Here is a 27,896-nt window from a genome sequence, read left to right on the forward strand (position 1 = left end):
TTGTTACAGCAATTACCTTCATGCAACCTATTCATCAGTCAAGGCATGTTTTCCCCAATTAAATATAATTCCCATGTAATATGTAATCACATATGTGCCACAAGTGCTGCCTTTCCTTTAATTGTAATTAGCTATGAATAGTTTTATGTGGTTCTAATTAATGACACAAAACAAATTTGATTTTAACGTATTTTATTGAGCAAGTGTTAATATGGAGACAGCATATTCCTATTTCTGCATATACAGATTCAGAGCAGTAATAGTAGTATATCCTACTTTAAAGTAAGCTGTGTCCTGCTGAACATGACTGCTTCTGGGCCACACTTTGCGTAGTGAGTGATGAACAACAACCTAATATTATTATCCCAAAACCAACAAACCTACAGAGATTCAGTGAACAGATATTTGAGCAGAATAAAAAATAAAAATCATATAAAAGTAGTAATTACTTAATTAATCAAAGCACAGTTCCCAAGCTAAAGGCAGTCCATTCTTTTGATTCCTGATAGAATTAAAATAACTCCATATGTATCCAAAGATTACAAATTACTACCATAGTAGCACCAAAAGCTAGTGAAGCAAGCAGTTAAAGATGAACTTGATCAGTACTGGTCACCAGCATCAGCCATGCTGCCAGTTTTTAAGTGTCATTTTTTATTCTGGGCTGTTTCTCCATAGTGAAGTGCCAAAAGACTGGTCAATCCAGTGTCCTCCAGCTAAGACACATCTAAAATATTTCATCTTCATTATCATCTGCTGACCCTGAGAAAGTCAGTCACATCTCAGTTTTTGCAATTCCCTGTACGCTGTCAGTATTCAGAAGGCCATTTCTCAGCTCTAACTTACACATCATGCAGCTGCAAGGCTTTCAATAAACTCAGAGAGCACACAACACCTATCCTAGCCTTGGTACTGTCTTTATATTCTTTTAGTAATCCCATTTAAGTATAGTTTATGACCCATTTAACATGTTTATCTATATTCTGATCGTCTTCCCCAATTTTATAATTATGTTTCATCTCTTCTCATTGTTAGATTTTAATCTTTCATTTGATGTTCTACGTAAATTTTTAATTCATCCTTGTTTGACTGGAAAAGTGTTGTTCAGTTTATCTTGCTTTTAAAAAGTTTTTTATTTTAAAAAGATGATTATTCTTATTTTCAGTCCTACAGCTTTAGGTCAACAACCATCCCTCTGCAGTATACTGGCCCATCATGAGGTGTGTACAGCCATTTTTCCTGGAGCCAGAATCATTGGATTACTATGGAGCCCAGGGCCAAAAATAGGAAACATCTTCTCATCAAACTTGTGTGTTAAAGTGACCAGGTGCTTTGCTGTTCCCCCATCCCAAAATGACACCTCTCCCTTATCTATATTTAGCTTGATGCGGATCCTTTCGGGACGCTGCTGCACCTGCAGCTCTGTACGCTCAGGTGTTAAGGCGGTGTACACCCCTTTGCTCAGTCCTATGGACCACACACCACGGTTCGTAGAGACCGTGAACTTCTTTTTACGGGCCACTGACTCTTTGCACACTCCCACAATCCACTTGGGGTTGTCACCAACAATGACATCCCATCTGTGTTTTCCAGAAGTGTAACCTTCAACACCCAGGACAAAGACGCAGGGATCAAAGCGCTCCGGGTTGTCAGGGGCAGTCAGCCGCTCTGAGCTTTCCTTCACACTGGTCAGATCAGCATTCAAGGACAGCCATGGAGAAGCTGTGTTCGGGTTCAACACCACAGGATCTGCATACAGGAAGAGACAAGTCGCAACTGTTAGATCGCTAACATTTGTTGAATATACTGACAAAGAATGTTAAGTCACATACAATATTTATAGACGGAAGAATGCAGGTATTTTGTGCCTATATTTAAGTCAGTGTTCCCCCAGACCAATGTTTCAAGTACACCAATACAATTTTAATGAACACCAGCGAGCTCATCAGAAATACTTTTTGATCCAATCAATATTAAACATATTAAACAAACGAACACAAATTGGTCCAACACCGGTATAGACTCCCAGTCCACCATAGGCCGTTCCCAAATCTGTAATTTACTCACTATATTTGACATGAGCCTGCATGTTCTTCCAGATGTTGAAGCTCAAATCACCAACATGCTTGCCCATATTCAAAAGAGAGCCATCAGGCAGGCGAGGGTCTTCGCGAGTCCACTGGGCTCTAGAGCAAAGACAGCAATATGTGAAGTTAGTGAGAGACATTTGTAAATCAACAAAATACAGCAGAAACCTGGATAAAGCAGCTCTTCAGAGTTGAATGACAAAAATGTGTAACTATGCTGTGCAATAATATATTTGAAATATCCAACAATCATGATAATATATGGTAAATATATGGTAAAATGTCCCAGTCTACTTTGCAGTGGATATTTACACTTATAGAATTAGAAAATGTATAGCACACAATATGTGTGATTGCTACAGTGAGTACTGTAGTTACTTACTTTCTTTTTAAATTCTGGAAATTCTAAAACATAAAAAGAGATTAACTGAGATTAGTTTAATGCAATATTTTCTTGAAAGTCTTGAAAACGCTTAAACATCAGAGACAAAACAAGGTACAGTCTTATAAGTCTTTTATAACTGTGGGGACCAGCTGCCTTCTCTTACACGCAGGAGGGGTAGATCCTCATTGCCCATCTCTTTCTTCAGAGTCTCAATGAGCTCTTTCAGATCGTCAATGTCCTTGTTTGTGTTGGCAATCAGCTCCTGTATGGAAGCAATCTTCTGATCCTCCTCAGTAGCCAGGGCTTTGAGACGCAGAGCTTCTTCAGTGACAAGCGCCTTGCGGAGCCTCTCAAACTCCAGCTTGATCTGATTCTCTGCCTGCCCAGCTTGATACTGCGTTAAACAAGGGATGAGAGTTTACATATAAGTTATATATATGTACGAAATAAAAATCGGTATTTGTACTGACTTTTTGCACTGTATAGAAGGTCCTGTTGCTCAATGAACACCGTGAGATGTGACAGTACTTTACCTTGATGTATTCCACCGCGTTGCTGAGTTTGTGTGTCATTTTCTTGTGGGACTCCACTTTCTTTTCAAAAATCTGGACTTTGAACCCCAGCTCCTTCTGCAGAGTGAAAAAACATAACATGAGATAACCGAAAGCAAACAGTGCCATCAAAAGATGTTTTAGGCTAGTGAGTGGTGTGCCAAAATCTGTATTCCCTAAACAAGTATCCACACTGGGGATACAACAGAGTATCCACGTTGTATTTTGTTGTCAAATTATTGTGGTGGGGGCAAAGTGTTACCAGAAGTTACCAGAAAGTATGGATTTAGATTGTGTTTATTACTGAGAAATTAAGAAAACAAAAGCAGAGAGAAGGGCCTAAGGAGAAACCAGAGGTGAGGCAACGCACAGCAAATCAGGAATATATTGTGTAGGACAAGGCTTTTGGCGTTCACAGAAGTTATTATGAATTGTGAAAGTGAGCTTGACACGGAGAATTTGAATAGCAGTATTAGAATTGGTAGTAGGGGGTGTAATTTAGTGAATTTTAGAGAGAGGATTAAGTAGAGCTTTCATGTTAGGCAAGTGGAGAGGTGGAAGGGATTGAGGGATATCTCATATAATTCAAATCTGGAGGAAAATATATGTTGGATGCACCACAGCATTGAATCTGCCAACCATTTTAACATTTAGTATTTCACTTTCTAGTATAACTTTATGGGGAAAACGTGGACCTGTAGTCATTTCTACTTTGTAGCCTCACTGGTTCACAAAGGTGAAACGAAGCTGTTCTTTTCTTTCCTGGTGTAAAACTGAGGCCAAATGCCATAAAAGAAAATAGTTTGTTCTTCAGGAAATAAATATTTGACGCAACACCCAGTTGATATCTGGTCAGAGCACTTTACCTTACACATTGGTGCACCGTCTTTCAGTGACCACAGCCTGTGTGTGCTGTGTAGACTGACACAGTCCACACACACAGGCTCCTCATCCTTCTCACAGTAGAGCTCCAGCGGCTTCAGGTGCAGGTTACAGGTGTCCTCACTGGCACGTTTCTGGTTCGGCCGCCGGTAGTTGGCCTGTCTGAGGAAGGTCTCACAGGCGCTGCTGAGCGCGCGGTTGGCGATGTCCTTCCCTTCCTCGAACACCTCCCTGCACAAGGGACACTTCCTGTTGACCTGCAAACTTCTCTGCAGACACTCCCGACAGAAGCTGTGAGTACAAGGCAGCAGCACGGGGTCCTGGAAGATGGCCTGACACACGGGGCAGGTCAGGTCCTGCTGGAGATGTAAAGGCTCTTCCGACATGTCTTCATCCATACTGTCAGACATGGCTTCACGGGCCCTCTTCCGTACTTCCGTTATTGACAAAACCCCAAACTGACGGATACGCACCCACTTGGATCTGTGTGATACGTCAAGGCTTCACCAGTTTGCTTACCCTTACAAAAAAATGTAAAAATAATATCGGCCAGGACAGGCTTAGTGAGCAGAAAACACAAACTGTACGATCACAGCGCGCTTCACATTACTGTGCCACAAACTCCTTTTCCGTGTGTCACAGGCAACAAAACTGATCAGGTTTTATACAAGACTACCCTCTAGTGGATCTGGAGGTTGTAAAAGAAATTTTCATGCCCAGTTCTTGTTGTGCACAGCTGCACCTGTCTGCACACCTGGCAGAGAGACGGAAACACTGTTATAATGACATATATACAGACATAAAGGCCGAGACAGGTGCTTGGTTATGGGAATTACACACTTTTACTCTCCTCAACATCAACATTATCCAATTTCCCACATACCGTGACAACACACAAACACACCATGGCACATACATTTTTGATGAAGCCATACACGTATTTGTATACATGTATATTTATTTTATGTTTCACGTAGATTTAAAAAAAAAAATGTTGTGTCTGATGTTTTGTCACTTTGTATACTCTGGTCCTGGAGAAACAACACATCATTCAGCTGTAGTAGAAACAGCAAATAAACATGACCCTGAACAGCTCATTTTGTGTCTGGACGGGATAGGCCGTGCCAACTAGTATTCCTGCTGGTCTCAGATAACTCAACAGTTGCTGCATCATCATGCTGTATCATGAGTGAGTTAAGACAACTCTCTGTCTTCCTCTCTCAGCAGAGCAGAGAGAATGAGGGCACCAAGTGGACTCTCTAAGGGGGATTCTTGAAGATTCACTAGGTTAGGTTGACTTGTGTTAACTATTTTTATTAGCATTTCTTCATTTGTGATGGAATTCCTTAGTTTTCTATTTTTTAAGCACTTTTTAGATTTTTTTCTTGATGTTTGTACTTGCAAGTGAAGGATCAAAAACTTTCTGTTATCAGTGTCTTACTCCTGTTTGCTGTGGCTGTTTAGAGTTGAGATATTATGTATCGCAGTGTCCACTGTACAGACTTTGTGCTGCAAGCCAAACCTACTTGCACATGACGACTTGTTTAACCTTCATGCATTATTTGGCACACAAAAACTGAAATGTCAGTGTTTGTTGCTGTATATCCTTTTTTAAAAAGAAAAATTCCCAATCACTTACCTCTGATTAAGTATCATACATTGGCCCTTTATTCAAAAGAGCATTCTGGGAGTTCATGATGCAAGTATATCCAACAGATGGAGCCACAGTGCCATTATGTGACACCAACAGACCTCTCTTCCTCACCCTCATTTTCCATGTGTTTTATGAATTTATGTATTAGTGATGAATTTCCAGCAGGTGTTTTCAAAAACAGCTCATTTATCACATTTAAGCAGCAACAGTAAGGCATGACATCGGTTTTAGTGTTATACATAATAGACTGCTCTGCCCCTCTCCCGATCTACAGACACCTTTTATGGTACAGTGTAACTATACAGGGTTTATTTTCTCACCTGACGTGCGAAAATAAAAACTAGCTGTGAAACCACGAAATCAAAATTGCATGCCCTTATTGGTGTGACATCACGTGGATGCGCTGGGCAAGCATTAAACAAGTAGTTGAGTAATGTATGAGGTCAGGTAAATGACATAAGCTTTAGCTAGTTTTCATCATAAGGTCATACAATCAATCTCCTCTCCCAATCACCCAAATGTTACCAAAAAAAAAAGGTTTTGGGTCAGTTTACACAAAGGGGTATGCCATGCCTCTGTGGAAAATTATACAACCTTCTTTCCTACTCAAATGGATAGGTAACATATTCAGTATTACAGAAATGTAATGTACAGGTGCATCTCAAAAATTAGAATATCGTGGAATAGATCATTAGTTTCAGTAATTTCATTCAAAATGTGGAACTTTCATATATTCTAGATTCATTACACATAAAGTAAATATTTCAAGAAGTTTTTTGTTTGAATATTGATCATTACAGCTTTCAGCTCATGGAAATCAAAAACCCAGTACCTCAAAATATTAGATTAAAGAATTTATAATAGAGAAATGTCGACCTAAGAAGAGCTCTAATCAGCTAATTAACTCAAAACACCTGCAAAGGTTTCCTGAGCCTTTAATCTGTCAGTCTGGTTCAGTACACACAACCACAATCATGGGGAGACTGCTGACTTGACAGTTGTCCAGAAGACACTCATTGACACCCTCCACAAGGAGGGTAAGCAACAGAAGTTCATTGCTGAAAGGGAGGAATTGTGGTAGGAAAAGATGCACAAGCAACAGGGATGACTGCAGCCTTAAGAGGATTGTCAAGCAAAGCTGATTCAAGAACTTGGGGGAGCTTCACAAGGAGTGGACTGAGGCTGGAGTCAGTGCATCAAGAGCCACCACGCACAGACGTGTCCAGGAAATGGGCTACAAGTGTTGCATTCCTAGTGTCAAGCCACTCCTGAACCAGAGACAATGTCAGAAGCGTCTTACCTGGGCTAAGAAGAAAAAGAACTAGACTGCTGCTCAGTGGTCTGAAGTCCTCTTTTCAGATGAAAGTAAATTTTGCATTTAATTTGGAAATCAAGGTGCCAGAGTCTGGAGGAAGAGTGGAGAGGCGCAGAATCCAAGTTGCTTGAAGTCCAGTGTGATGTTTCCACAGTCAGTGATGATTTGGGATGCCATTTCATCTGTCGAGTCAACGCAGCGGGCTGCCAGGAGATTGTAGAGCACTTCATGCTTCCATTTGATGACAAGCTTTATAGAGATGCTGATTTCCTTTTCCAGCAGGACTTGGCACCTCTCCACAGTGCCAAAACTACTAGTAACTGGATTGCTGACCATAGTATTAGTGTGCTTGATTGGCCAGGTATTGTCAAGAGGAAAATAAAAGACACCAGACCCAACAATAAAGACAAGCTTAAGGCCACTATCAATGCAACTTGGGCTTAAATAACACCTCAGCAGTGCCACAGGCTGATTGCCTCAATGCCACGCCACATTAATACAGTAATTTGTGCAAAAGGAGCCCCGACCAAGCATTGAGTGCATAAATTAACATACTTTTCAGAAGGCTGACATTTCTATATTATAAATTCTTTATTCTAATATTTTGGGATAGTGGATTTTTGATTTCCATAAGATGTAAGCTGTAATCATCAAGATTAAAACAAAATGTCTTGAAATATTTCACTATGTGCAATGAATCTAGAATATATGAAAGTTCCACTTTTTAAATTAAATTATGGAAACCAATTAACTTTTCCACGATATTCAAATTTTTTGAGATGCACCTGTATGTGTTGGGCTAATTTTTAAAAATTAATATTTATTTAAATTTATGGCAAGAAGGCTTACACAAGGCAGAAATTCAAAAAACTGTCCCAATCACCCTTAATTCACCCTACAGTGACACTTTTTAATAAATGTTATGTTTATTCCTGTCAGCACAAAATACATCTTTTGTCGTGTAAAAATCCATCAGTATTTTTGTTTTTCAGCACTATTTTAGATAAACTATGCATGCTATGATGCTGAAATATGAAGGGTGAAAATATGGTTTACAGTTGTTGACAGTCACCGCAGCAAATGTCACACAGGAAATCCATAAGCATGCTGTGGGTTCTGTTGCACAAATCATCTGTTTTTGTGGGAGTTTTGCCTTCTTTTGGAGATTTACAGCAGGGTATGTTTAGTGATCTTACAGTAATGTGGGTGTTCACAAAAAACAAAGTGACACTGATGATGCAGCTAAACTGAAGAAATGTATTTACTGTAAAATGTAGGATTGAGTGATATGACAATGTAGGCCGTGAGACGATATAAACTAAAAAACAGTTCATACCCGAGGCAGCTATCCCTTTAATGTCTCTTCTGGGCAATGTTGCAAATCATTGAATTGACTTTTCAAAAAATTTACTATATCCTGATTATCAGTATTGCAATATAAAATTACAGGTAACTGTCACAACCCAGTTCAAGGCTGGACAAAGAAGGGCAGATCACACATGAGTTGCAACTAAAAACAAGTTTATTGTATGTATTGGAAGTTTATTGTTCTGTCATGAACCCTGGAACTAGAGAACAATGGTAGACACATAGATACTGCTAAAACCTGTCCCATACTAGTCCCTTTGCAACCAGAAGGTTGAAATGCATGTTAAATACCACAATAAAGTATACCTCCTACCAATTCTTGACACATAAACTCCTCCATCTTGTCCACTCTCAAATGTCTGCAACCTTTGTATTGGAGGAAGCATCCAAAAGGCTAGTGAGGGAGACAAGATTACAGTATATAAAAAGTCAGAGCAAGAAACATGTGGGACAGTACATAAGACAATTGTGTGTGTCAAGGCCAACTCCCTGACTCCACATCACTTACACAGAGAACAGTGCATCAGGTCACTGTCAAGGCCAACTTCCAAACAACATGACACATTTAAACAAAAAAGCAACCTTACTCTTTGATATGAGCCTGATGCAACACAAAAACAAAGTGGTCTTATCAAAATTAGCATTAACCAAAACAAAAAAGTTAAAAGAAGCATTCTTGAGTTTCCTCCAACCTGCAGGATTATAGGAATCAAAACTAGCACGTGAAAATAGTTTTTCTTTCAGTTCCTCATGTTTCCATGGTGGTGTTCTTTAAAACAGAACCTAAATTTAGGGGCACACTCGCAACCTAACGTGAAAAACATGCATGCTTTTACTTGATCTTACTTTATTCACATTCTTAACTAGAAATCTTTTATAGACAGAATTGGGTATGTTTAAAAAAATGATTTGTGAAAAAATGTGGTGCAGAGTTGTAAGCATACTGTGGGGGACAAATGTTGGTCAGTGACATGCACAGACGCTTGAACAGATGGTGATGAATAAGGTAGAAACCCTTTTCCTGTTTAACAGTTAGTTGGGGGCAAGAAAGGCCTATGACGTGGGTTTCGTTTAGTTTTCAAGAAAAAAAGCAGCCATACACATCTGCTGTGCATGCCTCTGCAGTTTGGTATTCAACCAATTTGATTCAATATTTGTGGATATTAAAATGAACACGTGTTTGTCAGTTTTGCTATGGTCTATGACTGCTTTGATTATTTTCACGTGTCTTGTTGTCTCCCTCACCTAAGTGTATTTAAGTCTGCGTCAGTCCTTTGTTCAGTTATCACTTTGTTGTTGTATTTCTGTCAAGTACCCTGGTTTCTTGTACCTGTGAGTTCTGGATTCTTTGTTTCCTTTGTACCTTGCCTGTCTGTGAATTTTGGATTTTGCCTGCTCACCATTGAACTTGTTTTTTTGTTTTGGACAGCTTACCTGCCGAGAGTTGCTTTTGCCTGCCAATTCAGTGTAAGCCTTTTTTGTTAATAAATTATTGATCTGCACCAGCTCTACCTGCTAGTCTGCGTTATAATAATAAATCATCCCTCTCCAAACATATGAAAAGGAGTTATGTTTTAACACTGCAAGTCCAACACACTGCATTTCACAGCTCAGTAATACAGTAAAATGTCAAGTGTGCATGCTGTTTCCATTATATGTAACATGATTAGTGTAAATCACAATTCAATTAGTTTCCAGCAGAGTTTTTCTGCTGTTGTGAAGTCACTGATTTGACTTTCATGGCCAGATGCATGCACTTTTATCAGCATCTCTCACCGCAAGAATTGCATAAACGGCGCACAACAGAAAAGGAAAAAAAAGGTGTGAAAAAAACAGGAACACGCCATGAACCTTTTGTACTGGAGATGGGCTAGGGGAAACAGACATTGAAAACCCCATGCTATCACAGGTGTCATGTTTGCATGCGGATGTGTATATGCACAATACCGAGAAATAAATAAGGTGTGATTAAAAATCTTGTGGTTTTGAAGAAGATAACTGCATCTATGAAATGGTTAGTTGAAATGATGTATGTAGAGATTTTACACTGATAAGCTGATCAGGGGTTTTGATAAGGCTATTAAAGGCATGCGGTGGAGTTATTTTTACATTCAGTGATAACTGCTAAGGTGGAGTTATTTCTACATTCAATGTTAACTGCCAAAACGCATTGTATGTATCCTTGAGGTCTAATAAACTCCACAGGGAACCTTTAATATAAAACCAAAGAGCTAACTAACCAGTAGGAAGAGGTTCATTCATTATTTTCATTATTATTTTTTATTCATTCTGATTAAACAGTATAGTCTAATAACAACTTCACATCACAGGTGTAAGTTGCTGCTGTGTTTGTGTGTCAGTAATCTAATACATCTCTGTACTAATACCACAAGAACAAACTTGTCAATTGGTATGTAAGATAATAAAGGTGAACAGCATGACCACAGTATATGGATACTCATCTCACTGCTGTTTGCATGCAGTTGTAAAATGCAGAATACAAACACACTGGCATAGTGGTTTCTTGCTATAAATTCTAATGTTTTTTTAGGTTTAGTTTCATGTGTATTCCCTATTTTATTGGTCTTGTTTTTAGGTGCATAACTTATGATTGTCCTTTTATTTATTAATTGTTCATTTGTAATTGCATTTACTTTTAATTTAGTGCCTAAGCAGGCTTTTAAGCTTCACTAATGTCCTCTTTGAAAAATGTGTTAGTTTCTGTGTTAGTGTTACAACTGTAGTGGCAGTTTCAGTTGTCTGCTGTGACCTTGTGTCTCTTTTGCTATTGTCATTGTGCATCAACGACAAATCAGGGGGTTAATAAAGTTATCTCATCTAATCATGTCACCATAGTGCGAGCACACACATGAATCAATGACTTAAACTACACATTCCAGAAATTGAAACCAAAACGGAGAGATCATCCATGCAAAAAATCTGTTCAAATGACATGATGATAGCTGGTCTCAGATGTGGTTCATAAAGGAAGTTGAATAGCATTTCTGAAAAACAAAGGTGATCTGAAAATAGTCCAAAGGTCTTGTACACCTGAAAGTAAAACTGTCTGCACACTTTTGTTCAATGACCAAAATAAATGCAGATGCTCTCCGGAGGTTGCCAGCTACACTCAAAAGAGTTACCATATTGTCACAACATATTTGCACACAACATATTCTACAAAGTCAGCACGATGTATTTCTTTTCAACACCAAGATATTCTGAAACATCCAAACCAAAGGAAACTGTTAATATTTTCACATTCAGTTTCTGTGGAAAGTGTACCCAATCTACCTACACACCTTAGGTGTTTTTAGCATATGCATATATTTACATTGGTGTAAAGTCCCTTTATTAACATAGAACAAGAGGGCAGCATGGATAGTCTGAGTTATTTAATTCATTTATTTTTATAAATGCAATTCAAAAGGGAATTTATAAACAATCAATTTAATGTCTATTTTGGCTATATATTAGCTTGTTTCTGGACCTTTGAATCAGCGACCAGATTGCTGATTAGTTCAGTGTTTCAATCGATGGAATTAAACGAGAGGAAAAAAAAACTGTTTTTAAATAGAAATATAAAAGAGAGGTTTAAATCCCAATAACTCTTTATCCATACAACAGTAACAACATTTCCCTAATTCCCCCTGCATGGTTGTGTTGCTCCTCGTTGTCAAATGGTGAACGTTTTCACATCACACGTCATAAGTGGTGTGAGGTGTGTTTTTTTTTTTTGTCTCGTCTCTCTGTGGTGACTCCGGAGATGCTGTTAGTAACACTGGGTCATTAGAGAAAGTTCATTTCTGCTGTGTAGCCTTGCGGACCTGAATACAATACAATACAAAGAATAAAATATCAGAGAATTACAATTTGGTAAGTTATAACCGTAAGCCTTTTTTTTGATGATATTATTATTCAGTAGGAAGATTCACATGCATACATCGTTCTTTATTATTTGATCATTTCAATTCACATATTTCAATCATATGCGCGTAAAGCATTTCAACTGCTTCTGTGCTTCTCTGTACACTTGTTTTGTGTGTGTTATCTTTATCTTATTAACTAATTACGGATGAACATGATTAGAATTTCGATATAGCACATTTCCTGTTTTATTTGTATCTTTGATCACCCCTTTTCCTGTTTGTTCCCACACCTTTAGTTCACAGTAAGAGACCATGTTAAGACTGTGATGTGGTGTGCCTGTGGGCCATTGCGTTACTGTGCCATTCAGTAAAAAGTTGCAGCATTTTGTGAAGGATCAAGCAATGAGGCAAAAGTGTGAATGTAAAAATAAATAAATAAATAAATAAGGCTTTTGAATAATTTACCATGACCAAATGATTATTTATGCAACAAGTTACAGATGCTAATTAACGTTGTGATTCATATTTTAGTGCCTCGAGCCTCAATTTGCACATGCGTCCTTTTGAATATGTGGATACATTTCTCTTCCCTATCTGCTAGCATTAAGCATTTTTAACAACAGTAATATGACTGAAATGGCTATAACTTTTCTCAGCTAAACCGGAACTGAGATCATGTTGATTGGAACAAAGTCATTCAGTCAGGCATCATACCACATGGTAGCATTTCACACTGGCTTTACATTTAACATACAACATACAACAAGAGTAGAAAAAATTCTTCTTCTTTCACCTCAAAATGTTTTAAAGGTCATGCCCACTTGTCTGTCCAGAGGGTACAGAATGAGTAATGCACTGGTTTTATAGTCGCCCAAAAAGCAACAATAATTAGCGTTTTATGTCTTCAGGATTCTTTTATTTTAATTGTTTTCAAAAATATTCACTTCATAGGCAGACTGCATACAGAGCACTCAGGACATCAAAACATATTTTGCTTTTACATGAAATGCTTATAATGGCGACTTATCCATTTGATGGATTTCATTGGTGTGTGTTGAATTGCTATCTTATTATGTGGTCTGATTCTGTCTTTGTTATTTTACTGTACTGAACAGAACATCTAATTGAACTGAGAAATGTGAATACATATAAAAACATATGAACATATAAAAATCATAGATACAGAAGACAGACAGACAGATAGATTTGTTTAAAGCTACACAGCACCACCATGTGGTTGAAACACACCATACACAGATCAAATGCTCAGACCAAATTAATGTATAGATTTCTTCTTCTTCTTCTTCCTTTTGTGCAGAGTTCACTGATGGACGTGCATATGCTTAACAGAAAAAGCCTCTTGGATGGCTATGACGACTTATTTGACAACATATTAGACAACTCCTCTTACAACTCCTCTTATGAAGACTATTGTTGTGATGGGGGTGATGTATGTGACCTGAAAGACAACATGCATTTTGAGGCGGTGTTCATCCCAGTTCTGTACTCTGTGGTGTTTGTTGTGGGTGTCCTGGGGAACGGAGTGCTGCTGGGAGTTCTGATTCAGAGCAGGAGGACTTGGAGTGTGACAGACACCTTCATCCTCCACCTGGGTGTGGCAGATGTCATACTGCTGGTGACGCTGCCCTTCTGGGCTGCCCAGGCTGTTTATGGATGGACCTTTGGCACTCCTCTCTGCAAGATCACTGGATCTGTTTTTACGGTAAGAGGTGTGCAGCAGGAAAGATGCACTAAAACTGTCTGCATTAAAATACATGATAGTAAATATACAGTGGTTGCAAAAAGATTAATCACTTTTCTTTGGCTGATTTCTCTGTACCCTCAGATCAACTTCTACTGTGGGATCTTTCTGCTGGCTTGCATCAGTCTGGACCGCTACCTGTCCATCGTCCACGCCACCCAGATGTACTCCCGCAGGAAGCCCTGGGTGGTTCAGGTCAGCTGCTTGGCAGTGTGGCTCTTCTCCTTGCTCCTCTCTATCCCTGACTGGATCTTTTTGGAAGCTGCAAGGGATGATAGACGAGATGTAACAGAGTGTGTACCCAACTACTTTCTCTACTCTTCCTCTCAGTCAGTACGTGACTGGCGGCTGGCATCACGGCTGCTCTACCACATAGTGGGCTTCCTGTTGCCTTCAGCTGTTCTGATCTTCTGCTACTCCTGCATCCTGCGGCAGCTGCGGTGCGGCTCCCAGGGCCTCCAAAAGCAGAAAGCTTTCAGGGTTATCGTGGCTGTGGTGGGAGTTTTCTTTCTTTGCTGGACACCATACAACATCACACTGATGGTGGAAACAATTCATTCTGGCGAAAGCACTAACACCTGTGGAGTCAGATCATCTCTGGAGAAAGCCAGGATAGTCACCGCCTCTGTGGGTTACCTCCACTGCAGCCTCAATCCCATCCTGTATGCCTTTGTGGGTGTGAAGTTCCGGCGTCAGCTCCTGGACATCCTGAGGTCTCTGGGCTGCAAGCTGAAGACAAGTGCCAAATTCCAATCTACTGTCAGCAGCAGGAGAAGCTCCTTTTGGTCTGAGTCTGCCGACACCTCCAACTCCATTGCTATCTGAGAGAGAGACACAAACCTGAACAAGCTTACAGAAAGCTCACATGAAGACAGAGGCATGAACAGCAAAGCGCATAGTTTCTGTATATTTCCTGTGTTATATAACCTGTGACAGGCTATGCTTCCTTTCAATTTCCTGTAGTTCGCAGAGCATTAGTAGCTGAACATGAACATGGACAAATATGTTTTGTCTGGCTGGGACTTGAGGTCATACACTTGTACTTGTAGGCAGCAGATCTATGTTTCTTGTATAGTAGAAATATAACATTCCTCTTTTCTGACTGCAAGGCAACATTGTAACATAAATAAATCAACATGTAATACTGCAGTGAGTTTTATGACTTTAGCTATCTGCTATTTTGACATACAAAACTTTAAAATGACATTTTATATCACAATTATCCTGTATATTGCATAATGTTTTTGTATATGGAGTGTTCAAATACAGAATAAAATTGTATTTTTTTTTAACCATCAACCAGTGTGTTTTCAATATTATAGTACAGCAACAGGGCCAAAAGGACCCTTTAAAGGCAAAAACATACCTGGCAGTATAGAGAAAGCTTTGAAATAACTTTTAGACCATGATGTACATTTACAGAAAATGACTAAATAAAATGTGAAATTTTGTGATTTTTAGAAAATAACTTGAACATTTTACAAAGTTTGGTTTGTGGCTAGTCAAAGTTCCACAGCAATCTAAGTGAGTAGAAGGATATTATATATAGGGATGAGGTCTTTCCTGTTTACAAATGCCTTTGCTTATTGCACCCACACCACCTCCAAAATTTTAATGACCTTAGAGCAATGGAGCTTCCACTGCAGGCAAGGAGCCAGCCAAGATGCCATGGTTGGGGTTTATCGCCTCCTTGTATTATGTGTTTCTTTTGTAGTCATGTATTCATTTTACTGTATAATCCAAGCACACATGCACTTTATTTAAAAAGTCTTGTGAACTGTAACAATTTGTGTTTTACTTGTGAAGTTTTTACTGTAGGTTTTCTAAATCAGTTCATCAAGTTTTTCCTATAAAGCTAGGACAACTGTTATAACACTATACAGTATACACTGTAATGAATGTTGCAACCGAGATGGCAGATAAAGGATATATACGTTTACAAGTTAGATTGTGCAACATCCCTTTCTATTCTCTCTCTTCTTTATGTATGTATAGAGCATCTGAGACATTTTAATATATTAACCTTTTATGTATAGCAATTTCTAAAATGTTCTATATGATTATGGATATGGTTAGGATCAGGTGATTACATAGAATACAAGCAAGAACATCATCAAAAACTGCAAACCCACATGTACCGGTTTCAGTGGAAACAGATTACATCTTTTTGACAGGAAATTGAAACAAAGTGACAAAAAGCACCCGCACATCCTCACACACGTGGTTTAAGCAGAAAAGGGCAAGCAATCAATGAACAAAGAGCACAAAGAAAGGCTGTGACTTGTGGCAGACTTCTTCAAATCAACCAATATGCATATGATTACTATAAAAACCACAATGTGCCATAACTGCTACGCCTTACAACACCTCTTATCATCGTCATTATTTACATGAGAGGCAAACATTTGACTACAGCAGGGTGGTGGTAAAAGAGATCATCCCTTAAACTGGCATAACTTGCATAGGCAACAACCAGTGTATCTATAGTATAAACAGTTTTACAGGTAAGCGGCAGCTCTACTGGTTCAGCACTGGCTGAGAACAAAGCAAGCGACGGGTTCATTAACTCTTCCACAGGAAACAAAGGAAACAAAAAGGGAAAGGCTTGAATATATTATATATAATATTTATACTACAATAATGGCTACAACAGAAATTGTGTATCAAGTCTTGATTTAGGCCTATTATCTTACTTACCATAATGGGCTTTAGCTCTCTGTGCGCTGTGGACTGATGACACTAAAAAAGGTCATTTCTTGTGGACCTTAAAACAAACTTTGTTTGGACTGATAACAGGATTGTTACTCATTAAAGAAAAGTCCTGATTAGCAGGTTGTCTCAATCTTAGTTAGCAGATAAGCTCTAGCTGCTGTTACAGTCAACCAGCTTTCCTCAGATTAGACCACATTTTGCATGTCTTCGTCTCTAGATGAACTTCAACACCATTCTAGTTAAAGCAGAAAGAGGAAGGAAAATAGGTGGCCTGAGAGGAGGGAAACAGTTTATTTTCATGTGTGAAATTACTGTACATTGAGTTTCTAAAAGAATACACAATTGTGAAAGTACTCTTTATTTCGGGTAATATTTATATATGTTATTATTGTCTTGCCTTAAGCCCAGAAATCAGGTATGCCTGGCAAGCCATAGCCTGCACAGCAGCATGGAGGTGAAACCACAGATTAAGTGCTCAGCACAACATGTGCTCTGATCTTTAAATTAAGTTTGTATCTTCTTTAACTCCTCTTCTTTCCTCCATTTGCCACCTACACTATTTCTTCTAGTCAACTGCCCTTACACATAAAGCATGCCACTGTTCTCTCTCCACCAAATAAACAGACAGGTCTTTAGATTAAAGTAAACAGAGAGCTATGAAAAGGCCGCAGCACCAACAGAGAGCATTTTCCCCTCTTACTGCTCCTCTGTCTCGCTCTCTGATGACATCACCACCTGTTTGTATCATCATGTGTCCTACAGTCCACACAACCATGTTGCAACAATGAATCTAAAAAGACAAAAAGGCTGTGGGAATCGCCAAGGGGAAATTCCCTCACTGCACTGTGGTCACACACAGATATCCACATCCACTCACTGCGCAATCGTGGAATTCACATACTTCACTGCCTGAAGATAACAAGTAAAATGAAAAGTGAACCAGTTTGTGATATGTTATCAGCCATAAAGTTATAAACTGTGTCGGACATCTTAATGGAAGATCACAATGACAATAGAAAGATTAACAGCTTACATTATGTCCCTTCCAATTTCAAACATTATGGCATTAGCTTTATGGTGATTGTGTAACAGTTGAAAACAGTTTTTTCACTATGTATAAAAAAAAATGCTTTCAATCATCATCATAATCATAATAATAATAATAATACACTAGCAGAGGTTCCTGCATAGCGACTCCTCGACTGGGTTAATGTCCGAAAACATGCTTGTTCACAGAGGCACAATACTGGCTGTTGCAGGGTTTAACTCTGGACAGTCTCGTAGTTGTAAGTGGGTTCGTGTGCACTAGTTGTGTTTGCACCATGTAACAGAACACAAACAAGCAGCAGTATTGTAAAATATGTATAACGGGCATCACAGCATAACTTTGTGTTTACAAGTTTACAATCAGTCCAATGTTAACCCCAGTGGGGGAAAGTAACACATTACATTTGGTCAATAAAAATACAGATATCTACAACTGAGTAAAAAAATCATGATTTAGAGTGACAAGCTAAAGTTGTGCAACAGTGATTACAAAAAAAAGTACAAAAGTATATGTCACCATGACGTGGCTCTGAAACCTTCCCATTAAAGTACAATGTGACGGAGTCATTCTTTTATAAATGTCCATTTCTGATCATTAGAGAGAATATAGTCATCCACCTCTTGAACCCATGACATGACTTCGCACTAAATTCCCCTCAGAGGTGGATCATTATTCAGGTCACTTCTGAGTCACAGGAGGGCATTTTTGTCCTCTCATCAGCACTGTTCAGTTGACTGCACATGATCTACACTTGTCATCTGTTTCAGCATTTCCCCCTCATGACTCTGGTCAGGCAGGGCTTCCTCGCCCACACCCAACTCCCACAGCGAGCTCTCAGATTCAACTGTAGCACATCTCAGCATGGCCAGTGTCCGTCTCCTGAAGTTTCCACACAGGCTAAGATAGAGGAGAGGCCTGAGGCAGGTATGAAAGCAGCCCAGAACAGATGTGGCCATCAGAGCTGTTTTCAGGGAACCTTTAGGACTTCCAGATAAATGATCATCAGGTTCCTTAGAGCTGCTTCTGATGGTGTCCACAATGAGTGTGATGTTGTATGGCACCCAACAGAGAAAGAAGACCACTACAAGGGGCAGGATGACCATAATGGCCCTCTGCCTCCGGAGGCCTTTAGAGCTGCGCTGCAGCTGCAGCAGGATATAGGAGCAGCAGATGATCAGGGTGACCGTAGGCAGCAGAAAGCCCAGCATGTGGTGGAGCAGGCGTGATGCCAGCCGCCAGTCACCTACTGACTGAGAATAGTTGTGAACACACTCTGTTTTCTCTTGTGCTGGATCTTTCCTTGCCACCACAAAAATCCAGTCAGGGATGGTGAGGAGCAAGGAGCTGAGCCAGACCATCAGGCAGCTGATATGAGCTAACATGGGCCTCTTCTGGGAGTACAACTGGATGCCGTGGGCAATGGACAGGTAGCAATCCAGACTGATGCAAACCAGCAGAAGGATCCCACAGTAGAAGTTGATCTAGGAAAAAGAAAAGGAAAACTTAAGTTTTCCTCCAGCCCTCTTTACCACTTAACTTTCACTTCTCCCCTACTCTAACCCTTCTCTTGCCTCTTCCCAGAAATGCGGAGATGCCTGGAGAAATGTGGATGGGACTAGGGGAGTTCACTTCCTCAATAACATTATTAAGTACAATGACCCTGGTCTGTCAAGAGTCTTGATTAAGCAGAAAGTAATGGCCTACAGCCAAACACAATTCATCGTAAAAAAAACTTTCTCACAGCTTCACTGAAAAGATTTCCCTTTCGTTTTCCAGTCCCAGCCTGTCCTACACACCATTTGGTACTTACATTAAAAACAGTTCCACTGATCTTGCAGAGAAAATCCCAGCACGATTCACAATGTAGAGCGGTCTGTGCAGCCCAGAAGGGCAGCGTCACCAGCAGTAGGATGTCCGCGACACTCAGGTGGAGGATAAAAGTGTCTGATATACTCCAGGATCGCCTCTTCTGAGCCAGAACGGCCAGGAGCAGTCCATTCCCCAGCAGACCTATAACCAACTCCACGGAGTACAGAACCGGGATCAACACTGCTTTACTGGCTTTTGACTCAAAGTCCTCTTTATACTCATAGTTCTCATCGTAGTAATAGGAGTCATTATGGCGAAATAATCCATCGAGCTCCACGTCCATGTTCATCTATTGTAGACAAAAAGGTTAAACACAGAGAGAAATCAAAAATGCTGCAGTGCCTTTGAGGCCAGATGCCAAAAATACCAGCTTATAAACACTCCCCTCTCTCTGTGTGTGTATGGTCAGTCAGCCATGTGAGAGTGAAGTCAGTTCTTGAAAATCTCCCCTTGGGAAGCCCAGCTGAGGCTTTATAAACACACTCAAATTCACGTGGTGCACTGTCACTGGATGAGGCAACAGTGGAGTGATTTTAAACGGAAAGTACAATCCCCCCTTGCTCGCGCACGCACACACATACACACACAAATATATGAAGCTATTTTATGCACAGTGCCTGTGAGCTATTATCACTTTTTACTGTTGGTGAGATAGATATGCAAACACGCCACGAAACCAAAAGTGCTGGTAGGTGCGAAGATAAGGGTAACAACAAAGGGTGCGCAGATAAATATGAATTATACAGCAGGAATCCGTTTCGAAACCGAGACGACAAAAGGAAACAAAAAGGGAAAGGCTTGAATATATTATATATAATATTTGTACTGCAATAATGGCTACAACAGAAACTGTGTATCACGTATGTAGTTAACATATATTATAAAAGTTAATATATAGCCTATTATTAGACAAAAGAGGTTTGCACATATAGCCCTATAATCTTACTTACCATAAAAGACTTCAGCTCTCCGTGCGTTGTGGACTGATGACACTAAAAAAGGACAAGCACTGCAACCTGCACGTCTCCTTTAAAACTGAGGTCAATCGCTTTGACTAACAGCCGTCGCTTATTTTGGAGGGAGGACGGACGAGCTCCTGCTGTCGAGCGCTCGACAAGTCCGGCCGAAAAATGCACTAAAACTTTCTCAGTGTTTGCCCGCAAACTTTAGGTATCACTGAACTTAGAATTAAATGTGACTCGCATGTTTAAATGGCCTGAGGCTGAAAAACAAAAACAAAACAGCCGGGTGACAGAGGAAACTAAAAAGCAGACGATAAGAGAAGCTGCGCTTCACCAGCTGGAAGTTTTGCAACACGGACGCACTTCGCCTACAGATTGTAATCTTATAGCCTATCACATGTACATAATGGACTTACATGCACTTTAATTACTTCCCCACTGGGTTGTTTTGGTTTGTCAAACGTTACCCTTCTTGCACATTGCCACCTCTGGCAAAGCTGCCAAATCTACCAACTCACACGGAAAACTGAATCGCCCGATTAATTTTTTTTTTTCAAAATAAAATCTGTAATGATTTTCACTTCAGCGTATAACAATAGAAATCAAAGAGAAAGAGGTTGTGAAATAGACAGTGCTCTTTGGTTTGTAGTAAAATGCACAGGACATGATAGAAAAATTGCCTAAGCCTTTATTGTGGAATACATGTGCTTTATTTTGAAGGCCAAATTACCCTACTTCCGCGCACCCACTTTTAATGTCATAACTGTGACACACGGAGCGCAGGACACGAAGCGGTCAAACAAAGCGACGCACAAGGAGCCGTTTTCCATTAGATGGAGCTGTTGTGCTGTTTTCAAATTGAGCAATAGCTACAACCAGAGGCCTGTTCCAACCTGCAGGTTCACCCGGTTATCAGGATTATTAAAATGAATAAAATCCGCATCAGGTCTTTTTTTTTTGTTTTTTTAGGGGGATCATGGTTTTTAGTCAGTTATCGCGATAGCTCAAAAAAGGTAACTGGCCCGAGTAAAAAAAAAGGAAAAAGAAATGCTTCAGTGAAGGAAGGATGGAAACAACAAGTGTTTGAGGTGTGCTAAACAACCGAATTATTGCTGTGGAATATAATACATTTACTCAAGTAATATTTTTAAGGACTATTTTGAGGAACTTGTACTTTACTTGAGTATTTCCATCTTAAGCTACGTTATACTTCTACTTCACTACATTTCAGAAGGAAATATTGCACTTTTTACTGCACTGCATTCATCTAACAGCTGCAGTTACAAGTTACTTTAGAGATTAAGATGTTAAAATACAATAGTATACTTATAAATAATATGCTTAGAAAATACAATGCATTGATAAAGATTAAACTACTGCTTCCCAACCTTTTTGACTTGTGACCTCTTACAAAAAAGCAGTGTGTAATCAGGGCCACTTATTATGTTTCAGATGTCTATGAGTTGTTAGAAGTTTCCACCAAAGAGGCTGGGAACCACTGGACTAAACATTTACTGTATATAAAGTAGTTACACCTCACCCAGCTACAATAGTTACTTACACACTGATACATCAGTAACAGCCTAATAATGTCTTATATAATAATAAATCAGTCACAGGGGCCATTTTACTGCAGAATGAGTATATTTTGCTGGTTGTACTTCTGTACTTTTACTTAAGTAGGATTTTAAATGCAGGGCTTTTACTTGAAATGTATTTTTAGATTGTTGTATTGGTATTTTTATTTAAGTAAAGGATCCACTGTTTCTTCTGTGCTACAATTCGGCTCCATTCATTTGACAGCTAGATTAATTTACAATTATAAATTCAATTCAATTAATTTTTTTTTTTTTTTGGGGGGGGGGGGGAGATGCAAATACTACCTAGAGTTTTAAAATAGTAATAATGTAATGGTAGTGGTAATATTAATAATAATAAAGTAATAATAATACGAATGATAGTCATAGGAATAATAATGACAATAATAGTAACAGAGCCAATAACAACAACTGTAGTAGCAGTTGTCGAGCAGGAACACAGGGGCAGCAGGTGGCCCACAACCACAGATCCCGTCTCTGCAGCTCCGGAGCTAGAAATACCTGCTGAAAGCGACAGAAGGAGAGAGGAGAGAGACAAAAAAGCAAAGAAAACTATGGGAGAGAGAAGATGTCAAGTTAGTTACATGCAGTAATGGGATAAAAATGCATACAGATGGAGAGGGAGAGAAGGAGAGAGGAAAGATGTGCATCCAGCTTTAAACCAGCTTAGTGTGGCTCCTTTGAGTGCTAACTAAGGGTAAAATGTCTTTAAGCAGCCTACATGGAATAGGGTCTAAGAGACAGGTTGACAGCTTAGATGAATTAATCGTTGAAGTTAGTTGAAGTAGGTCGATGGGAGCAAAGCAGTCAAAATATATATCAGGTTTTACAGCTGATTCTATAAGGTTCCTGTGTTTGAAGATAAATCGGTACTGGTTGAAGGCAGGACATGATGAATTTTTTCTCTAATAGTTAAAATTTTATCATTAAAGAAGCTCCTGAAGTCGTTACTACTGAGGGCTATAGGAATACATGGCTCAATAGAGCTGTGATTCTCTGTCAACCTGGCTAAAGTGCTGAAAAGAAACCTGGGGTTGTTTTTATTTTCCTCTATTAATGATGAGTAGTAGGTTGCTCTGGCATCATGGAGGGCTTTCCTATAGGTTTTAAGACTATCTTGCCAGACTAAACGAGATTCTTCCAGGTTGTTGGAACGCCATTTCCTTTCAAGTTTTCGCAATGTTTGCTTTAATTTGCGGGTTTGGGGGTTATACCATGGAGCTAACCTTCTTTGTTTTATTATCTTCTTTTTTAGAGGAGCGATAGAATCGAGTGTTGTTCGCAGTGAGCCTGCAGCACTATCAACAAGATGATCAATTTGGGAGGGGCTGAAATTAGCATAGGAGTCCTCTGTTATATTGAATTAAATGCAGAATATATGATCAGTTTATAAAAAATGGTGCATTGTTATAGATTAAACCCAACAGTATATAAATAGTTAAAATTAGCAACACCTCGATCAGCTGCAAAATTAAGAAATAATAAAACACTACAAATAATAATGTAACAATATTGAAGGGGCCATTCTGAATAATGAGTAGTTGTATGTTTGATGCTATGAGTGCATTTTGCTGATAATACTTATGTATAATTACTTGTAATGGAGTATTTTGTGTGTGTGTGTGTGTGTGTGTGTGTGTGTGTGTGTGTGTATAATTTGTAGCTATTTGAAGCTGCTCTGTGAGGAAATAATGTGAGCTTTACTTTTTGAGATCTGTACTGGCAATAGTGTTGCAGTGGTTTAGATGTATCATCCTCTCTGAGGCCCTCTGCTCAATCAGCACTCCCAGTTCATTGTAGCTCCAGACTTATATTCATTGGTTTTTGCATTAACTGAGATCTGTCAATGTACTTGGCAGCTGTATGTTGTGGATGGATGAAAGTTGGTCAGAATAAACTTGCAGAGAGAGAACCTGAGATGTTGATGCATATATATATTTTTATTCCAAAATATTTATTATAAAAATCTTTGTACATAACAAAGAGGTTGGATTTAAAAAAAATCAAAATTAGTCATACTGTATTTCCTCTTTTGCAACACCAAGTTCAATTTTGAAGCACACAGCTGCAAGAACAGCTGTATATCAAAAAAAGAAAATTAGAATTTGAACACGCACAACTTTTCACATATACAGCCGTTTTCACTGTTTTATAAGCTATAACTTGTTTTACTGCATCCTTACTAAGTGTAAGGATAAAATATAACTCTGAATATTGAAGCCACATGCTACATTTTAACTGGAGTATGCAGAAATTTTGATGTTTCACAAGATTTGACCTATGGACACAAAAGGTTCTCACAAAAAGGTTACATGTGTTGTGAGCTGCACCATATCAGCGACCAGATGGCAAAGCACCAGTGGAAGAAATACATCACAGGCAGAAAGCTTTTCCCTCTGAGAATGTTTTTAAAGTCTTAATTAAACTGAGTATATATGAGTATATATTTTTATTTAATCCTTTCTCTGAATTCACTTCAGTTTGCTTTCTACTTATCTCTTAACCACAAGCCTCCTCACACACACACACACACACATACACAACACACACACTTATCTTCGCGCATCTCTCTTTTCCTGTTTCTCTAAACGGTTTCACACCATGACAGAGTAGGACGTGTTTTCACTGTCTGCAGAACTGAATGATCCCGTGGTTCTTCTAGGCCTCCTCTCCCTCCATTCCTGCATCCCCAGCCAGCCTCTCTGTCCCAGCAACCCTTTACACATTCTGGCCAGCTCTCTCCTGAACTTCACCCCCACAAAGCCATACAGCAGAGGGTTCAGGGCGCAGTGTGACAGCCCCACACTTTCAGTTATCAGAGTCCCAATGTCCACTACACGGCCAAACTGGCAACCTCCAGTCACCACGCCCAGCCTTTGTAGACTGTCTGTTAGTTGGAAGCAGTTGTACGGTGCCCAGCAGATGACAAACACAGACACTAAGGAGATGATGAGGCGGAGAGACTTGCGCTTTTGGCGGCGAGTGGCATTGCAGAGAGACCTGAAGATCCGGATGTAGCAGTAGAGCATGATCAGCAAGGGAAGCCCAAAACCCAGAATCACACTGATTAGCTGCAGCCCCACCTGCCACTGTGTGGAGTTCTCAGTGAACCACACCTGGCACAGGAGCACCTTATGATGGCCTACAGTGTTCACTGGCATTACCTGTTTGAAGGTAAGTTCCACTCCACTCAGGCCCAGGCAGCCCACCCAGATGACGGCACATGCAATCTGGGCATGGCAGGTGTTGCGCTTCCAGCCAGAGCTGACAGCGTGAACGATGGCCAGGTAGCGGTCAAAGCTGATGCAGGCCAGGAAAAGGATGCCACTGTAGCGGTTCAGGGAGAAGAGGGCACCAGAGATCTTGCAAACAGCCAAGCCGAACACCCACTGGTGAGCCCATTGCACTGCAAACAGAGGTAGGGTGAAGGCCAGCAGGAGGTCAGAAATGGCCAGGTGAAGGAGGAAGGTGTCCGTCAAAGAGAAGGCACAGGCTGCACCACTCTGAGAGTTTCTGTAGCGTTGGATCACACACAGCACCAGCACGTTGCCCACAAAAGCCAGGAGGAACACCAGACTGTATATAACAGGGGAGTACCTCTGTGCAAAACTGTAGATATCCTCCTGTAAGCATGGGACTGCATGACTCCTTCTCATGTCAGGGGGTGTGGTATAATTCTCATAGTCATAGATCTGTTGACAAGAGAGGGCAAAAGAGTTCTGTCAAATTCTTGAAACATAGGTTATTCAAGAAAAGTGTACTTTTTAGCATTTCACAAACGTTATAATGTGCTTTCTTGTCTCTCTCCTCTCTCTCGCTTTCAGCAGGTATTTCTGTCTCTGGAGCTGCAGGGACTGGATCTGTGGTTGTGCCCCACCTGCTGTCCCTGTGTTCCTGCTCGACAACTGCTTCTACAGTTATTATTGGCTCTGTTTCTATTATTGTCATTATTATTCCTCAGACTATCATTCGTATTATTATTACTTTATTATTATTAATATTACCACTACCATTACATTATTACTATTTTAAAATTCTAGGTGGTATTTGCATTGTGCTCCCCCCCCTTCTCTCTCTCGCTCTCAAAACCTAACATGGCAGCGGCAGATGGCCGCCCATCATTGAGTCTGGTTCTGCTCGAGGTTTCTGCCTGTTAAAAGGAAGTTTTTTCTTGCCACTGTCACCAAATGCTTGCTCGTGGTGGGATTTGTTGGGTCTCTGTAAATAATATTATAAAGAGTACGGTCTAGACCTGCTATACAGGAAAAGTGCAATGAGATATCTTCTGTTATGAATTGGTGCTTTATAAATAAATTGAATTGAAAACCAATCATTTTCAAATTTCTTGAGCCTCAATAAGGGCAGCTTTTAAAATGAAGGTCATAAGATTCCCAAAACGTCAAATAAAATCTGAACTTTAAAGACAGTTGTATGTGCGAGATACTGTATAACAGTTGAGTTACTCAACTGAAAATATCTGTTAGAGAGAATATGAAGAATATGTTCTCTAAAATGGGTTCAACTTGCTCATGTTATAGAAAATATAATGCAAAAAGAGACAGTAGTCTCAGTTAGGATTATAAAATTATCCACTCACCCAGTAATCGTCTGTTGGTGTGACTTGATCCATATTTGTTGCAAACAAGGAGGCAGCAGAACAGCTGAAACACAACAGTCAAGAGAACGTACTCATAAACACATTAGCTAAACATCCTTTTTCACAGTCTCTGACACACTTGTCTAGATGAGCGAGGATCAGAAAGAAGAAGTCCTAATTTCAGGAACCAAGTTCTTATAGTTTTTAGACAGATGCAAATGTGGCTATGGTAGGAAGAGATGACTGTCAGGGAAATTGTGACATATATTTTAAAAACAGGGCAGCAGCCAGCTATAAAGCTCCGTCAGACAGACAGTGCATGACTGGAGTACTCTATATGGAAAAATATTCTATTTTCTATCTTCTGGATCATGCACCCACATCTACTACAGATGAGTTATTTCTTATTCAATGCATAAAATGCTTTACATTATGCCATAACATTAACAGAATTTATGGGAATTTAAACTTCAAGAAGCAGACACTAGTTTCACAATATAATCCTTCGCAAATGGAGGAGAAGTGAAAGTGCTTAGTTGGCAGGAATTTCACTGTTTGATTATCATGAATTTTGCAAATATCAGAATGTCAAAATACAAAATTGGTTACGAATAAACAATAGTACAAAATACTACTATACCACTGATTTCAGTGATTTTTAACTCCAGCACCTTTGCAAAAACTTTGACCGAGTGAAAAGTAGACCTCTATTCATATGCAGTAGATGTTAAATAAAACAAATAAATGAGTTCATAATAATAATCAAATTTCACTGTAAATCAAGAGGAGGACACGACTTACCCTCTGGGATCTTGTAAAGAAGACTGAGGGGGTGATATAGGACATACTAAATACTATATTCGGATGCACCACCAGCAAAAACAGGAAAACAACAGGAAATGAGTTAATTTGTTCATGTATATGGTTAGAAATTACAACCAATACCAAAATGGCATCTGCAAGGGTGTATTGTGCAGTAAAATAAAATACATTTAATCTCTTTAATGCTCTGTTAAAGCAACTTGAACCACTGAAAATAATCTTGTGATAGTGATTTGACACCTTCCTGCAGATGCCTGACATGAGCAAACACATCAACGCAGTAGAGTCCACATTACAACTCAGCTGAGAAGTACTCAAATGCTGGTTAAGAGATAAAAGTGCAGTTAGGAGTGACACCTTTTTTGCTACTTCCACAGACCAGAGAGAGAGAGCATAGACAGAATGTGCTAAATCC

At 39.6% G+C, this 27,896-nt stretch overlaps 4 protein-coding genes across 8 annotated transcripts; 1 reads left to right on the forward strand and 3 right to left on the reverse strand.

Moving 5' to 3' along the window:
* Window positions 1–175: 175 nt before the first annotated feature.
* Window positions 176–4,562, reverse strand: trim35-28 (tripartite motif containing 35-28). Its single transcript, XM_044208800.1, has 6 exons — window positions 3,890–4,562; window positions 3,006–3,101; window positions 2,636–2,866; window positions 2,470–2,492; window positions 2,068–2,186; window positions 176–1,749 (listed from the first exon to the last, which is right to left on the reverse strand). Exons 1-6 carry the CDS (start codon window positions 4,313–4,315, stop codon window positions 1,214–1,216), a joined length of 1,431 nt encoding a protein of 476 aa, XP_044064735.1. The 5' UTR covers window positions 4,316–4,562; the 3' UTR covers window positions 176–1,213.
* A 7,020-nt stretch (window positions 4,563–11,582) lies between these two features.
* On the forward strand, window positions 11,583–15,172 carry LOC122881975 (C-X-C chemokine receptor type 3-like). Of its 3 annotated transcripts, XM_044208802.1 has the most exons (3): window positions 11,583–12,118; window positions 13,430–13,834; window positions 13,958–15,172. In XM_044208802.1, the coding sequence occupies exons 2-3, from the start codon at window positions 13,439–13,441 to the stop codon at window positions 14,696–14,698; spliced, it is 1,137 nt and encodes a 378-aa protein (XP_044064737.1). In that variant the 5' UTR covers window positions 11,583–12,118; window positions 13,430–13,438; the 3' UTR covers window positions 14,699–15,172. The 3 variants fall into 3 exon arrangements, with proteins under 3 accessions (XP_044064737.1, XP_044064738.1, XP_044064736.1); XM_044208803.1 differs by having other exon boundaries at window positions 11,583–13,834; XM_044208801.1 differs by having other exon boundaries at window positions 13,430–15,172.
* A 1,680-nt stretch (window positions 15,173–16,852) lies between these two features.
* Window positions 16,853–21,004, reverse strand: LOC122881976 (C-X-C chemokine receptor type 3-like). 3 transcript variants are annotated; one of them, XM_044208805.1, is made up of 3 exons: window positions 20,881–21,004; window positions 19,444–19,791; window positions 16,853–19,114 (listed from the first exon to the last, which is right to left on the reverse strand). In XM_044208805.1, exons 2-3 carry the CDS (start codon window positions 19,789–19,791, stop codon window positions 18,350–18,352), a joined length of 1,113 nt encoding a protein of 370 aa, XP_044064740.1. In that variant the 5' UTR covers window positions 20,881–21,004; the 3' UTR covers window positions 16,853–18,349. The 3 variants fall into 3 exon arrangements, with proteins under 3 accessions (XP_044064740.1, XP_044064739.1, XP_044064741.1); XM_044208804.1 differs by having other exon boundaries at window positions 20,453–20,988; XM_044208806.1 differs by lacking the exon at window positions 20,881–21,004 and having other exon boundaries at window positions 19,444–20,382.
* A 2,977-nt stretch (window positions 21,005–23,981) lies between these two features.
* cxcr3.2 (chemokine (C-X-C motif) receptor 3, tandem duplicate 2) lies at window positions 23,982–26,840 on the reverse strand. Its single transcript, XM_044208807.1, has 2 exons — window positions 26,660–26,840; window positions 23,982–25,754 (listed from the first exon to the last, which is right to left on the reverse strand). The coding sequence occupies exons 1-2, from the start codon at window positions 26,690–26,692 to the stop codon at window positions 24,657–24,659; spliced, it is 1,131 nt and encodes a 376-aa protein (XP_044064742.1). The 5' UTR covers window positions 26,693–26,840; the 3' UTR covers window positions 23,982–24,656.
* Between the last annotated feature and the right edge of the window lie 1,056 nt (window positions 26,841–27,896).

The sequence above is a fragment of the Siniperca chuatsi genome, linkage group LG9 (assembly GCF_020085105.1).
Source record: "Siniperca chuatsi isolate FFG_IHB_CAS linkage group LG9, ASM2008510v1, whole genome shotgun sequence".
NCBI classification, from domain to species: Eukaryota; Metazoa; Chordata; class Actinopteri; order Centrarchiformes; family Sinipercidae; genus Siniperca; species Siniperca chuatsi.

What these genes read in the sequence shown, in the direction of transcription:
- trim35-28 (XM_044208800.1), bottom strand. Translation starts at nt 4,315, where the DNA reads ATGTCTGACAGTATGGATGAAGACATGTCGGAAGAGCCTTTACATCTC. An exon ending in ACGCGGTGGAATACATCAAG is followed by an intron (nt 2,867 to 3,005) that starts GTAAAGTACTGT and finishes TGTTTAACGCAG; the next exon opens with TATCAAGCTGGGCAGGCAGA. An exon ending in TTCCAGAATTTAAAAAGAAA is followed by an intron (nt 2,187 to 2,469) that starts GTAAGTAACTAC and finishes TCTTTGCTCTAG; the next exon opens with AGCCCAGTGGACTCGCGAAG.
- LOC122881975 (XM_044208801.1), top strand. Translation starts at nt 13,439, where the DNA reads ATGGACGTGCATATGCTTAACAGAAAAAGCCTCTTGGATGGCTATGAC.
- LOC122881976 (XM_044208804.1), bottom strand. An exon ending in TCAGTGGAACTGTTTTTAAT is followed by an intron (nt 19,115 to 19,443) that starts GTAAGTACCAAA and finishes TCTTTTTCCTAG; the next exon opens with ATCAACTTCTACTGTGGGAT.
- cxcr3.2 (XM_044208807.1), bottom strand. Translation starts at nt 26,692, where the DNA reads ATGGATCAAGTCACACCAACAGACGATTACTGG. An exon ending in CACCAACAGACGATTACTGG is followed by an intron (nt 25,755 to 26,659) that starts GTGAGTGGATAA and finishes TCTTGTCAACAG; the next exon opens with ATCTATGACTATGAGAATTA.